A 14,469-nucleotide genomic window follows, 5' to 3' on the forward strand; every position below is an offset into this window, starting at 1 on the left:
GAACATATCTGAACCAATGCTAAGTTGTATTTTTTTTTTTTTCTTTGCTATCCACACAAATTGCTACACCTTTAGTGTGAGGAAATATTTTATATGTACAGGTCAGTAGCATATTTTCTGGGGAACCCTGTTCAGTTTTATCATCCCTAAGTGTGTGTATGGGAGCTATTCCCTGACCTCTCTGTTACCCCTTGCCCATGTGTTTCCTCCATCGAATAAAGTACCTAGCCACAGGCGAAATTGATAAAGGTTCAATGGAGATGTGCAATTGGCCTACGCTTACGTGTACCTGTGTACAAATCCATTTGTCTATCCCTTTAAAGGGGGTCCCTAAACTGTCATCAACCGCAGGGGAAAAGGGGGGCATACGGACGGTGGGGAGGAGCACTTTGCATATTGGGCATCGGATTTTCTCCAACGAAGCGTCAATGCAGTAGGCTAGTGTAATCACGTCTTATCGTGTTACTTTTAGCTAACGAGTACACAGAGGGAAAAAGAAGAAAAGAGAAAAAGGAAATTGTAGTGTTCCCTTTTGACGGCTTTTACCGTATGAACCGTTCAGGCGACTTGCACACCAATACGTAGTTTGGGCGAATGCCCATTTTCGGAGTTTAGCTTTTACAGGGCAAATGGCGCTCGTGTGAGGGGACATATACATACACTGGAGTAACTTCCCCCATGGACAGAAGTTCCATTAAAATGAAAGTAATGCAGATAAGGTTATAAATCCTGTTCATTCTCTTCCTCCTTGATGATAGGTACACTAGTTCAAAAAAAAAAAGAAAAAAGTAAAATGAACGAGCTGATATAGGTAGAGGTCTCTCCCTCCTTTTGCGTATTTCACTTATGCATAAATATGTGTCCATGACCGTTCGGGGTTCTTCCTTGTAGCTTCCCCATTTTCTCATTTTCACAAATGGTTAATGTCTCCCCCCCCTTTTGCCCGCATTGACGCCATTTGCAAGATCCCCTCAATTCTCTAAAGCTGTAAATGATTTGGCCAGGGGGGGGAAGTCTTTATATAAAGAGGAGCCCCCGAATAATCACACTTGGGAGTTCTATGTGGAGACGGAAAGCAGCTCTTGTATAATATTCCACATAGGTTGGGAAATAAAATACCCCTTGTGCGCGGGGGGGTGGAACTAAAGGAAGTGAGCGATTATAAACAATAAGTGAGTACCCCTACATAATGGGAGAAAGGGTGACTGTTCCTTATCGTCCAATGAGGGGGAAGTCCTCGATTTTTTTTTTTTTTTTTTTTTTTTTTTTTTTTTTTGGACTTCGTCCTATTCTGTTTTCATGTCAACCGTAATGAGCATAAGAGCATAAAAATATTTATGCGGGGAGATTTATTTCCCCCAAACGTGTTTGTATTCAAAATTGGTCCATTCTGCGACCTGCTTTATTGTTTGCGTTTCTGAAGCCAAAGGAAACTTGACTAAATGCGGGAAAGATCGTCTCCTATACTGTAAAAAAGAAAAACTCCACCGTTGAAAGAGGTCCCCAGCGTTCCTTAGCGGAGGTAAGAATAGGGACCACAATATGGGGTGACGCAATGGAAGCGAATAGTGCAAAATGCAGAAGCGTAGCTGCCCCAACGTGGTTTGACCCATTTTGGTGCTCCTGCATAATTTACATTATTGCGTAAAAAAAAAAAAAAAAAGAAAAAAAAAAAATGATGTTAAAGGGGGGAACTCGAATTGCCCCGTATCTCCTGTATTTTTTTTTTTTTTTTTTTTTTTTTTTTTTTTTTTACGCAATAATGTAAATTTTTCACAACACCAAAAATTTGTTCATCTATTTATCCAAAGGATAGCTTCGAATTATGTATAGTGGGGATTCCACCTATCCTGTTTTTTTTCCCCACGTTGTACTTCTTCACTGATTTGTTCGCTGGTTCACCAAATTGGCTACGCAACTCTTGCCGTCCTTTTCTGTTATTATACCGTGAGGCAGATAGTATCTTTTGCCTGCTCTACAGACCGATTAGGAGCGCCCTTGCAACCGGATGACAGTAAAGATTTGTTGCTAACTGCATTGCAACCAAGGACGAAAAACGGCAGGGACAAATGGTAAGCGCGGCTGATCCGTCAGGGGTGGAACTCCTTTTACGCGTTACCCGTTTGTTGAGCAGTCACCCCACCCTCATTTCCAACCAATTCGCACCTCTTTTTTTTTACAGGGGAAGTTCAAGAAAACGCAGAAGGTACTGAAACTGAAGAGGATCATCAACCCAAATGACAGCAGACTTCAACAGAATGGCCAGAAGGAAGTAAAAAAAAATATTCGCAAAAATGACGACAAAATAAAACAAGTAACCCAAATAGATAGTAACTTATTTTTTAATTACAATGAAAATCTATGTCCACCATATAATATAATCCTTGATACGAACTTTATAAACTCCAGCATACAATATAAGTTGGACATAATAAAAGGTTGCTCAGAATTACTGCTAGCCAAATGCAACATTTACGTCACAGATTGCGTTGTGGCGGAAATGGAAAAACTGGGCCAGCGTTTTTCCTTAGCCCTAAAAATATTAAAGGATCCAAGATATATTAGACTCACCTGCACCCATAAAGGGACTTATGCAGATGACTGCATTGTCAACCGGGTTACTGAAAGTCGCTGTTATATTGTTGCAACCAACGATAGAGATTTGAAAATCAGGTTGAGGAAAATTCCTGGCGTTCCCATTTTATATGCCAAAAATTTTAAGTACAGAATTGAGAGACTACCAGATAACATTATGATATGACGGGGGGTTACCTAACCTGGGAACTTTTTTCCACTACCATTAAGAAGCGGTCGTTTCCCCCCCTTTTCCCATGTTCATATTAACCCTGTGCGTGGCGATGTCCTCAGGCATTTCACACTGAGGTGTGTGTAGGACGCACGAATTGATGGGTAGAATACATGCCTTCATATAGCAGCCACACTTTTTTCGTTCACATAAACATTTTTTAATATTTGTTTAAACCCTTGCGTGTTAACTCCACCCTTTTTTTACGTAAGCAATCCAATTTGCATCATAAACAATCAAATCTTTTGAAGTTACCATCTGGGCTTCATGTAGCAACATTGGGACGAAGTCATTCTATGGAAAATGTATTTCACCCTTTGAGGGAAGCGCACTTGGTGGGTGATGCAATTACACCGAGTTTTTTTTTATAATTCTTTTTTTTTTTTTTTGTGTACATTTCGGATTATAGTATGTACTATTGAAGAGGGAAAAAGAAAAAAAGAAGGAAGGATTAGGAAAAATGAAAAAAAGCAACCATCAATAAAATTGGTTTTGGAAAAAATAAAATAAAATATCCGCCTACCCCTCTATAAAATTAAGGAAAAAAAAAGAATGGGGATGAGCACACATAACCTCTAAGGAAAAAAAAAAAGAATGAGGAGCGAAAAGAAGTGTAACTTCTGCTCTTTCCACTCTTTATCAAACCATATGATTATTTATATTTTCCCCCCTTGCTTCCCCTCCTCATTGAAGAAGCACCTTTCCTTCATCTATAAAAGAGGAAGATGATATTTATCTATAAAAGAGGAGGAGAATGATGATGTTCATCTATAAGAAGAAGTGGTATATGGAAGAGAATAGTTCGATGTATCCGTTATGGATTCTGACATGGAATCTGATCCACCGATGGTAGAAATGCCATCGTAGTCGTGGTCTGAGTATGTTGTGTTTAAATCACTTCGAAGGGTAGATCTTCTTCCTCTTCCCCTATTCCTTCCTCCTGTATTATTACTGAGTCCACCAAAGAGGAATTTTTTTATTCCATCAAATACATCAGTATACTGAAAAAAAAAAAAAAAAAAAAAAAAAAAAGGGAAGGACATATATATACACATATATGTATGTATATACATATACATATACATATACATATACATATATATATACATATACATATACATATATATATACATATACATATACATATACATATACATATATATACTTATATACATATGTATATACGCATGTATATACTTATATGTATACATATATATGTATAAAGTACTTACTTTGTATAAAAAGAAACCAACTGCTGGTAATCCAACTGTTGCTAATCCACCAGACACAGAACCAACAATACTACCACTGTTTCCGTCAGCAGCTTCTTCCACTTTAGGTAATGATACATCCACGTCCCCTTTCACCTTTGGACCTTTTAATTTACCTTCCGGACCTTCTATATTAACATCAGGAACGTCTATATCGACCTTCGGACCTGATACGTCTATATCCGCCTTAGGCAATTCAACTACGTCAGTATATAAAAAAAGGAATAATGCACAAAAAAATAAGTGTAAAATGTGTATAGAGTGCTGTGCAGTATGAACACATGGTATATTTTTTGTGTATAGTAGTACAACAACACATTGGTATATGTACAACAACAACACACATGGTATATTTTTTGTGTATAGTATTATAATCACATACCATTACCCCCATCGACGACGGCATCGCCAAGATCAAAGTCGTCTCCAGCAGAAGGTTTCTTGGGAGAGGCAGGTTGGCACGTTAAATTGGTTATTTCCCCAATAATATCTCCCTTATGCCTTTTCCAGAATTCGTTCCAGTATTCATTAGAGCTCCCTCCGCTGTCCCCCTCTACAGCTGTATATGCTGATTTCGTGTGATCCACGTAAGTGCCAAATGTATTATTACACTGATTTCCACTTCTGCCTAGCATTTCCTTAATATTTTCATAGTGACGGTGGAAGTCGAATATTTTTTTTCTACTATTGAAGAGGGCACTGTCGACATTATCGCTAGTGTTAATAGCGGGGCACGCACCCTTACTACCGGGTAACTTCTGCAAAGCTGCGTAAAGTTCATTCATCGCCTTCGAGAAGGAAGTGGTTCCCCCGTTTATTTTTAATTTCGATGATACAAGATCCCCTAACCAGTAATAAAAATATTCACAACGATCTTTATAGTACCGGTTATGCGTTTTATCCATTACATCTGTCATATAATACCACGCACTTGCAACCTTATCTGTGCAATCAGAAGTCTCCAAATATCTCCCCAATAAATTGCGCAAACTGCTCTTCAATGCAGCCGTAGACCCTACGCCGTTGTATGTTCTCCAATTATCATTGAACTCATCATACGCACCACCTGAAAGTAATATTCCCAAATCCTTCATCTACAGATATAATTAATGAAAAGTACATATATATGTGTTTCCGTGTACTCCTACATTTAAGCAAATTACATTACGCATACAGTGCTTCATACATATGATTCTGTGTGCTATATATCATTTAAAGGTAGAAATAATGTCACGCGGGAGGAACTCACCGTTGGTGGTTCCGGTTCGCACTCCGTCTTGCAAGTCAATATCGGTTGATCCCCATCGAAGTAATTCCTATATTCCTGCGTAAATTCTTTACACCACCTTCCATTACTAGTATTATGTCCATTACAACTATCCTTTACCTTCAAATATGCCTCCTTAACTTCCTGCAAATACTGGTCACAGTCTAAACTACATGTATATTTCTTACCCTCTCCGTCCTTTCGTGAAGTAGTATAATTATAAGCATAATCGAATATTGTTTTCCGTTCGTCGAAATTGCTCTTACTCATATCAGGATATAAATTGGTGCAATTATTATTGCATTTACCTGCGCTCGCCAGATTACCATAAACTGTTTGCATGGCTTCATGGAGTCCGCGGCCATTAAAATTGTTCTTTATTTTATCCCCAAGCCAGTAATAAAGGAAGTGACAATAGTTATAGTAATCTGCTGTGACGGTCTTCGCTTGCGTGCATGCATGATAGTGGTTCCTCACAATTACCGTGGCAAGGTTTCCCTTAGGCTCAATTCCTAACGTTCCTAATTTTCTCCCTATATTCCCTATTAGTGCTGCATCACACCTTGGATTACTAGCCTTCAGTGGACAATCCCCATCTGCATCAAACACAGTGTATACTAATTCGGAGGGTAGTGGAAGTGAATCTCCCTTTCCCATTCCCTGAAAGTAAATAAAATTATTAAGTAATGGTGCACAATATAAATGGACGCCCCCATGTGTTCCTCCTCCCAATTAGTTTATTCTACATTATATAATGGGCAGAAGTGGGATACACAGACACACACATGTGTACTAGTACATATATATATGTACACGTATATGAACAAGTGTACATGTATACTTCTCTACATATATATGTTATATAATTTTCCATTTACTGGATAATACATTTATTGAATTATTCATTTATTGCATTGTTCAGTATGCAATTATGCATCCATTGAATGAGGGAAGCATACCGGTAATATTGCCAGATGACCCCGCTCTAGGGTCCCTGGATTCAGGGAAGCACCTTCGGTGCATGTTAATTTTGGAAGATTATCTGGTGGCCACGTCTTAAACTTCTTAATACTACTATCCCAGTATTTACTTTTAAATTTTTTACAATACTTATCATTCTTACTATCATCCTCCACACAAATTTCACACAGTAAGTCATATGCTGTTTTAGCTCCACTGAACTGTATCGCATATTTCCCACTAGAGAGAATATTTCTACAGCTCTGATCCCCACTCCAGAAATTGATGTCATAGACATAGTCGAACAAATCTTTAGCCCATTCTACAGTATCCCAGCTACTAATATCATCATACAAATTGGTGCATGCCTCACTACATGATACACCCCCCAGTTCCTGATAAATGTCCCGCATGACTACGTTAGGTGTGTAACTTAAAGTATTCCCACTTAGCTTCACCTTCATTTGGTCACCTAACCAATAATAAAACCAATGACAAAGGTCAGAATATTCAGGGATGCCTCCTCCTTTTGGCGTGCTACATGCATAATAGCCGTTGCTCACTATATCCTTGGCCAACTTCTTATCATTGTCATTAATTTGGAACTTCCTTAAAGCCTTCCACACTCTCCCTATTAATTGTTCATCACACTCCGGAGTACTATTCCTCTGAGTGCAGGTTTCATTCCTCCTACTCTTGAACACATCGTACCTTAAATCAGAGGGTAGCTGATCTGAGTCCGCCATTTTATAATAGGGCTCTTTTTATTAAATAAAATGTTCATAATAAGAATATTTATTCATTACATGAATAGAAATATTTGTTCCTAGTTCCCCCCCTTTTGCGTCAAGCAAGGTTTCCTTGTTGCTTTTTTTTTCCCCTTCCCCACCTTTTTAACAATGATTATGTTGTATGCACCTAAAATATTCGACTTCTTTCACACTCCACAAATATGTACCCTGTTCAAATCCTTCCCCCCCAACCACAAAAAAAAAACCTCATCTGCGTTAATACATGTATTATATCATCATCATATATAGGTAATTCATGTGAAAAAACGAAAAAAAAAAAAAAAGAAGAAAGAAACAAAATAAGAACGACTGTGCTATCTAATAGCAAAGAAAAAAAAATAGAAGGAGAAAGGAGAAAGGGAAAATAAACACAGAACAAAAAAAAAGAACTCCTGCCCTCCTATTATATGTACATTTTATCCCCTTCTTTTTTCATTCACAATATATTATTTTACTTTATTATTACCCCCCTAAAAAGATTCCTTTTCTTTTTCCGCTTAAAAAAACTTCTTTCCTTTTTCTTCCCTTTCCCCTCTAAAACATTCGTTCATTCCTCCCTTAAAAACTTCTTTTCTTCTCATTCAATCTTCCTTTTTCTTCCACCTTTAAACCTGAAAAATATTCCTTCTTTTTCCCCTTAAGAAACCTTCCTTCTTTTTCTCTTCTTCCTTGAAGCATATTCATGCCCCTTTATACCTTCTTTCTTCTTTTCCTTAAACCCTCATTTATTTTTTCCTATCATTAAACATTCCTCTTACTTTTTTTCCTCCTCTAATCTTCTCCTTATTAATTCTTTTTTCCTTTTTCTATTTTAACATTTTTTACCACCTAATATTATTCTCCCTCTTTTCCTTTCCATCTATACATTTTCTTCATAATTTCAAATAATCCTTTTATATATACCTTCCTACATTCTAAAATAAATATCTTTCCCCCTCCCATTATTATCATTTTCTTATTTACACTGTCAAAAATAAATGACATATATATAAGTGTCATTCCCTATTATGCACGAAATTTTATCATCCTAATTCCCTATTACATCTTTATATATATTAATGCACCTCAGGTACAGGGTTCATGGGTTCAGGGCTTAGGGTTCAGGGTTCAGGGTTTAGGGTTCAGGTTTTGGGTTTCCTTGGATTAGATTTTTCATGGTTTAGGGTTTTCATGGTTTTTGGTTTTCATAGTTTAGGGTTTTCATGGTTTTTGGTTTTCATAGTTTAGGGTTTTCATGGTTTAGGTTTTCAGGGTTTAGGGTTTCAGGGTTCAGGCTTTAGGGTTCTGGGTTTAGAGTTCAGGGTTTAGGGTTCAGGGTTTAGGTTTCAGGGTTCAGGGTTCAGGGTTTAGGGTTCAGGGTTTAGGGTTTAGGGTTTAGGGTTTACAGTTTAGGGTTAAGTGATTAATTTTCAGGGTTTAGGGTTTCAGGGTTCAGGCTTTAGGGTTCAGAGTTTAGGGTTTAGGGTTTAGGGTTTAGGGTTCAGGGTTCAGGTTTTAGGGATTAGGGTTGAGGTTTTCAGGTTTTAGGGGTTAGGGATGAGGTTTTCAGATTTTAGGGTTCGGGGTTCAGAATTCAGGTTTCAGGGTTCTAGGTTTAGGGTTCAAGGTTTAGGGTTCAGGGTTTAGGGTTGAGGTTTTGGGTTTCCTTGGATTAGGTTTTTCATGGTTTAGGGTTTTCATGGTTTAGGTTTTCAGGGTTTAGGGTTCAGGGTTCAGGGATTATGTATCAGGGTTTAGGGTTTCAGGGTTCAGGCTTTAGGGTTCAGGCTTTAGGGTTCAGGGTTTAGAGTTCAGGGTTTAGGGTTCAGGGTTTAGGGTTTAGGGTTCAGGGTTTAGGGTTCAGGGTTTAGGGTTCAGGGTTCAGGGTTCAGGTTTTGGGTTCAGGGTCTAGGGTTCAGGGATTAAGTTTCAGGGTTTAGGGTTTCAGGGTTTAGGCTTTAGGGTTCAGGCTTTAGGGTTCAGGGTTTATGGGTTCAGGATTCCGGGTTCCGGGTTTAGGGTTCAGGTTTTAGGGATTAGGGTTTAGAGTTCAGGGTTTAGGGTTCAGGGTTTAGGGTTCAGGGTTTAGGGTTTAGGGTTCAGGGTTTAGGGTTCAGGGTTTAGGGTTCAGGGTTCAGGGTTCAGGGTTCAGGTTTTGGGTTCAGGGTCTAGGGTTCAGGGATTAAGTTTCAGGGTTTAGGGTTTCAGGGTTTAGGCTTTAGGGTTCAGGGTTTAGGGTTTCGGGTTGCAGGGTTTTAGGGTTCAGGGTTTAGGGTTTCGGGTTGCAGGGTTTTAGGGTTCAGGGTTTAGAGTTCAGGGTTTAGGGTTCAAGGTTTAGGGTTCAGGGTTTAGGGTTTAGGGTTTAGGGTTTAGGTTTCAGGGCTTAGGGTTTAGGGTTCAGGTTTTAGGTTTCCTTGGATTAGATTTTTCATGGTTTAGGGTTTTCATGGTTTTTGGTTTTCATAGTTTAGGGTTTTCATGGTTTAGGTTTTCAGGGTTTAGGGTTCAGGGATTAAGTTTCAGGGTTTAGGGTTTCAGGGTTCAGGCTTTAGGGTTCTGGGTTTAGAGTTCAGGGTTTAGGGTTCAGGGTTTATGGGTTCAGGGTTTAGGGTTCAAGGTTTAGGGTTCATGGGTTCCAGGGTTTAGGGTTTAGGGTTTAAGGTTATAAGAACAACAATTATGACCTGCTTTTTAAATGATTCAGGGGAAGGTTAATGTTTTCTCTTTTTTTTTGCAAAGAAAAAGGAAAAAAAGAAATAAAAAGAAAAAAAGGAGAAGAAATGGACGAAAAAAATTACTAATAGCTGTTTAATGTCCAGGTCACCAATTGGCACAACTGTATACACGGACTTACGAACCATATGAAAGAAATAAAAAGCCCCATATGCTGTATGCGATTCGTAGGGTGCACTCCTTCTAGTATTATGCGGGTGAAGCTGAATGAATCGAACAACCTTCCGACCCTCCGTATCGTCGCCGCTAAATATTGTTTTAAACAGCCTGCAGAATGTTTATGTGGAGCTACTTATGTGGTCATATCTGAATTTTATTTCGTTCATGTTTTCCTGAGAAAAAAAAAAAAAAAATTCGTTCCTTCTTTTATAGTTAAGAAATTTGGCGTATATTTTTATCTTCTCAGATTCGTTGCCTTCATTTATCAACGCTCTCCCTTACGTCGACGAATCCAGGAGACATATCGGTTACAGTGTTGCAATACCTGAAAGGGTGCATGTCCGCATCCCTCTTTTTCTCCTCAAACAAGTTAGCCCGAATATATGAACGAGAGCCAACGCTGCTATTGGATATGGAACCTGTGGGAAGGGGAAAAATTTGCGTCAACATGAAGCCCTGCTCATACGCGTAAACATGCGCCCCCCCCAAATGACCATAAATGTATGTGTGTGAAGTGACGCATAAACCATGATCAGTAGTCCTAGCGACGCCCCATACAGACCTAAAGCCCACTTACACTTATAGTCAAAGTAATTATGATCCCCTATGGTGGGGGCATTTGTTATGCATGTCCCGGATCGGAATATATTATAATTGCCAATGTACATATCGATATTTCCATAATTGATAATGGTTATGTTGTCCTCAAATAAATTGTTGTCGCCGATGTAGATGTGCCCCACCGGTGAACTGATATAGCATCCTGGAAATAAAATGTTGCCACTGCCTACAGTTACGTTACTATCTGGGGTGGCTAAGAGGTATGAAGGTTTGGCTAAGCTTCTCCCTACTAATTGAATCTTACTTTTGTGGTTGTTTTCCTCTTTCATACTCTCTGGTGCATCACTTCCGTGTTGATTTTTAAATGGGGGAAATGGCTTCCCGTTCGAAGGACCCCTGTAAAAACGGCTAATTCGCAAAAGCTGCAAAATGTGCCCATTCACATAACGCATGAAGGCCCCCCTTCTTGCTTCGACCCAGTTGGTGTTCCGCATAAAGTAAAAAGAAAAGATATAGTCCAGGAAAAACTTAAAAAGGCAATTCATGATTTTCTTATTATAAATATAATTTTTATTTTGTTCTATATTTTTTATCAATGTTTTATTTCCACTATATGTTAACCCTTTCAATAAATTTTCACATTTATATTTACTCATTTGGACAGTTATACACATTTTCCTATATTTGTAAAATATTTTTCTCACTTTTTTCCTTGTATTTTGTTTATGTCTACTTATCACTCTGCTGTGCACAATGGCAATCTTGAAGAACTTGCTCACTTCCTTCTCGTCCATTCCACATTCTGTTGGTAAAGGTCCCCGGACAAATTTCTCCCTCTCAACGTCTTCCTCTAAACAGTTCAATTGTGAAGTGGGACATATGATAGGCTAATTATCTATGACGGTGTGCAACGGATGGAAAAGAATAAAAAAAAAAAAAAAAAAAAAAAACGTAAAAAGGGGAGAGACACTCATATAATCGTTTTTTGTCGGCTTTCAGGAGGAACGTCCACCAAATGCATACGTGTATATGTTCATACAAAATTTCCACGTGAACCATATATTCGAATTCACCAGCTTCAGAGTAGAAGTAACATTAGCAGGTGTATTGATGCTCAGGCGTCAAAGGGAATTCCCTTCCCTGGATTACCGCTGCGCAAAATAACTCTTTTGCAAAATTCTACACACTTGGTCTGTTTTCTCAACTTACCAAGGTTGGTTATCTGTGAACCAGTTTTACCCAAGGGGGGATCCTTGCTCTGGAATGGTCCTCTAACTCTGCTCAGGGTAGCTATCCCTGCATTGCTCCCTTTGGTTTCTAACCGACCAATGCTATTCAAATAAGAACACAATGGGGAAGAATCTATGCTCATATGCGATTTGAACATCCTACAGTTATGTAGAAGATGGGGGCGAGAAGAAATGGTAGCATCTTCTTCATCAGAAAATGGAAAATCCTTGTTAGGTCTAAAGTACTCTTCCACTTGATCAGGCAAAATCTCTGTTTCTCCGTTGGCACTCGTTCCGCTTGGTATCGATTTGAACTCTAAATGGGAATTTGAGTCTGAGCGTGAAGTCTTCGATGAAATACCCACTGGTGTATTGAACGACGTTACCGGCGACGTTATCGGCGATGTAGCGGCCAAATTGTTACCGCAGAAATGCGCAGCGGAGGGATGCGCAGATTGGGCACTGGAACGGTCCCACGAATCCGACGAATTTATTTTCCGGCGGTTCGTGTTAAACTTCCTAAATATGTTGCTATCCCCAGCTGTTGTTCTCCCTTCATGGGCCAACTTTTTAAATTTGTACACGTACTCACTCAGTGAGTTCACGCGCTTATATGGATTCAGTTGTTCACTCTTTATGGAAGTACACGAATCGTTTGTGGACGCTCTGACTGAACCCCAATCCACGAAACTGTTTGATTGATTTTCCACCCCGCCTGACGTATGGGATCCGTTAGAAGCATGTTCTGATCCCCCCATGGGTGAAAGCCTTTCTTTTTCCCCCATCCCCTTGGTACCCAGGTTTAGGGAAAATAGCTTCACCAACTTGTCGTTGCTCATTGTGTGTATGCGTAAAAAGAGGGGTGGTGAAATAAAGGTAAACACGCCTGAAGTTGGAACCTTCCGTAGATTAGTAGCAAAATGAACCTAAATAACTTTCTCCACTGGTAAAAGTAGGACATACGAACTGTTAATTTCAGAACCTGACCAAATATTAAAAAAAAAAATATATATATAAAACAAATGGAGGTTAATATTTTAAGCTCATGAGATAATTCCCATTTGGGCGTTAAGCTAAAGGTGTTCTTTCTAGGGTATAAACAGTTCATAGACTGAGCACGGCGGTAAAACGAAAAAAAAAAGAAAAAAAAAAAATGAACATGATCAAATGCAGTTATACACACATGAGCACAATCAGAAGGTACAAATAAGTTAAGCCGAAGGCAGGAGTGAAAATTAATTCCATAGCAGTGGGTGAACACTTAGACACGGGAAAAATTCCACTAGGATATATTTTTTTTTTTTCTTCCTGACACGTATATGTAGGAACATTTTCATAATAGGTGGAGCACCTTTATTGTTTTTTTTTTTCCCTCCCCAAACGGTCGATCCTTCGGTTAATGCATGTGAAACGAACCCTCGAAGGGGAAATTACCCCGCCCTATCACCAGCTTAAAATATAGCCTTCCCGATGTAGTACATATGAGGTGCTAAAATGTGGGCGGCAATTTTATCAACCAGAGTTGAAAACTATTTGGTACGAATTTGCTGCACATTTTCAGGGCATCTGCACAGTTAGGAAATGGAAAACCCCGTTTCATCCAATTAGCGGATTTTATTTTTTCCTGCTTAAATAAATTGTGCCGTTATTTTCACCTGAACGGGTCATACATTTTAGAACTGTTCTTAAGCCGTCCTGCACACACATGTTTGCTTCTTAAAATTGCGTCTTACGTTTTTCCATATTTTCTATTGGTTATAAATACGTATACTGTGCCTTCCCCTTATTCTGCTTATTTTCTTTTTTTCCTAATTTTTCTTTTTAATTATTTATTCGTCCTTGTAATGAAAATAAATTTGTATACATTGGATGAAAAAAAAAAAAAATTTAGAAAAACATATTTTTCATTAAATGAATATGTTAAGTGCTTGGCATGTAAAAAAAAGGAAGAAATAAAAGTGGAATAAATAAAAATATAATGGGTAAAATGGGATATATAAAAATATACTAGATATAATATGGTGAAAAAAAAAAAAAAAAAATGTGGGTGAGTAAAATAATATTATAATTGAAAGTGAAAAAGGGTGAATGCGTAAAAAGGCAATGGAAATTTCTTTGGGGTTTAAAATTTCTCTTCTCATTAACTTGGTTTCGTTATCTCTGGTATGTGTTGCACAAGGGTGTAAGGGATGTACACACCAATGTGCGCGTGTGCGTGCATATATATACATACGACTGCGCACGCGCGGTTGGCACGTGTGCTCATATGTATGCACGTTGCGTACGCGGAAGGCAGACGTCGATTTGCACATACAAACTGTGTACACAGCTGCATATACTTCCGTACATACAACTTCATATACAATCGCATGAGCACCACCTTACGCCGCCCCTGCGCATGCCCACAGACACATCCACGTACACTTAAACATACACTTAAACATGTGCTTAAACATAAGCATAAGCATGAACACACGCACAGGCACAGGAGATCAGGGCACAAGCGCGAACACATATAAATAAGAACGCACAAGGGCATATGACCACGTGTATGTACACGTGCATATACACACGAGCTCACTTATCCATACGCATACTCACATGCGCACATGATATATGTTACACCATCTTGCCACGCAGGTTTACGTCCTTGAAATAAGTGCTTCTTCACGCGGATGGTGAAAAAATATATATGCACGTGCGTGTGAACACG

The 14,469-nt window shown here is 38.8% G+C and overlaps 3 protein-coding genes across 3 annotated transcripts; 1 reads left to right on the forward strand and 2 right to left on the reverse strand.

The window, feature by feature from the left end:
• Window positions 1-2,069: 2,069 nt before the first annotated feature.
• Window positions 2,070-2,761, forward strand: PKNH_0501500 (uncharacterized protein; the record flags this gene model as incomplete). The annotated part of the gene is made up of 2 exons (XM_002258111.1): window positions 2,070-2,072; window positions 2,183-2,761. The coding sequence occupies 2 exons, from the start codon at window positions 2,070-2,072 to the stop codon at window positions 2,759-2,761; spliced, it is 582 nt and encodes a 193-aa protein (XP_002258147.1).
• An 809-nt stretch (window positions 2,762-3,570) lies between these two features.
• PKNH_0501600 (KIR protein) lies at window positions 3,571-7,050 on the reverse strand (the record flags this gene model as incomplete). Its single annotated transcript, XM_002258112.1, has 5 exons — window positions 3,571-3,807; window positions 4,039-4,277; window positions 4,460-5,171; window positions 5,327-6,004; window positions 6,304-7,050. The coding sequence occupies 5 exons, from the start codon at window positions 7,048-7,050 to the stop codon at window positions 3,571-3,573; spliced, it is 2,613 nt and encodes an 870-aa protein (XP_002258148.1).
• A 3,035-nt stretch (window positions 7,051-10,085) lies between these two features.
• Window positions 10,086-12,595, reverse strand: PKNH_0501700 (dynactin subunit 6, putative; the record flags this gene model as incomplete). Its single annotated transcript, XM_039113897.1, has 4 exons — window positions 10,086-10,139; window positions 10,249-10,385; window positions 10,544-11,377; window positions 11,737-12,595. 4 exons carry the CDS (start codon window positions 12,593-12,595, stop codon window positions 10,086-10,088), a joined length of 1,884 nt encoding a protein of 627 aa, XP_038969508.1.
• Window positions 12,596-14,469: the final 1,874 nt, after the last annotated feature.

This window comes from Plasmodium knowlesi, assembly GCF_000006355.2.
Source record: "Plasmodium knowlesi strain H genome assembly, chromosome: 5".
NCBI lineage: Eukaryota > Apicomplexa > Aconoidasida > Haemosporida > Plasmodiidae > Plasmodium > Plasmodium knowlesi.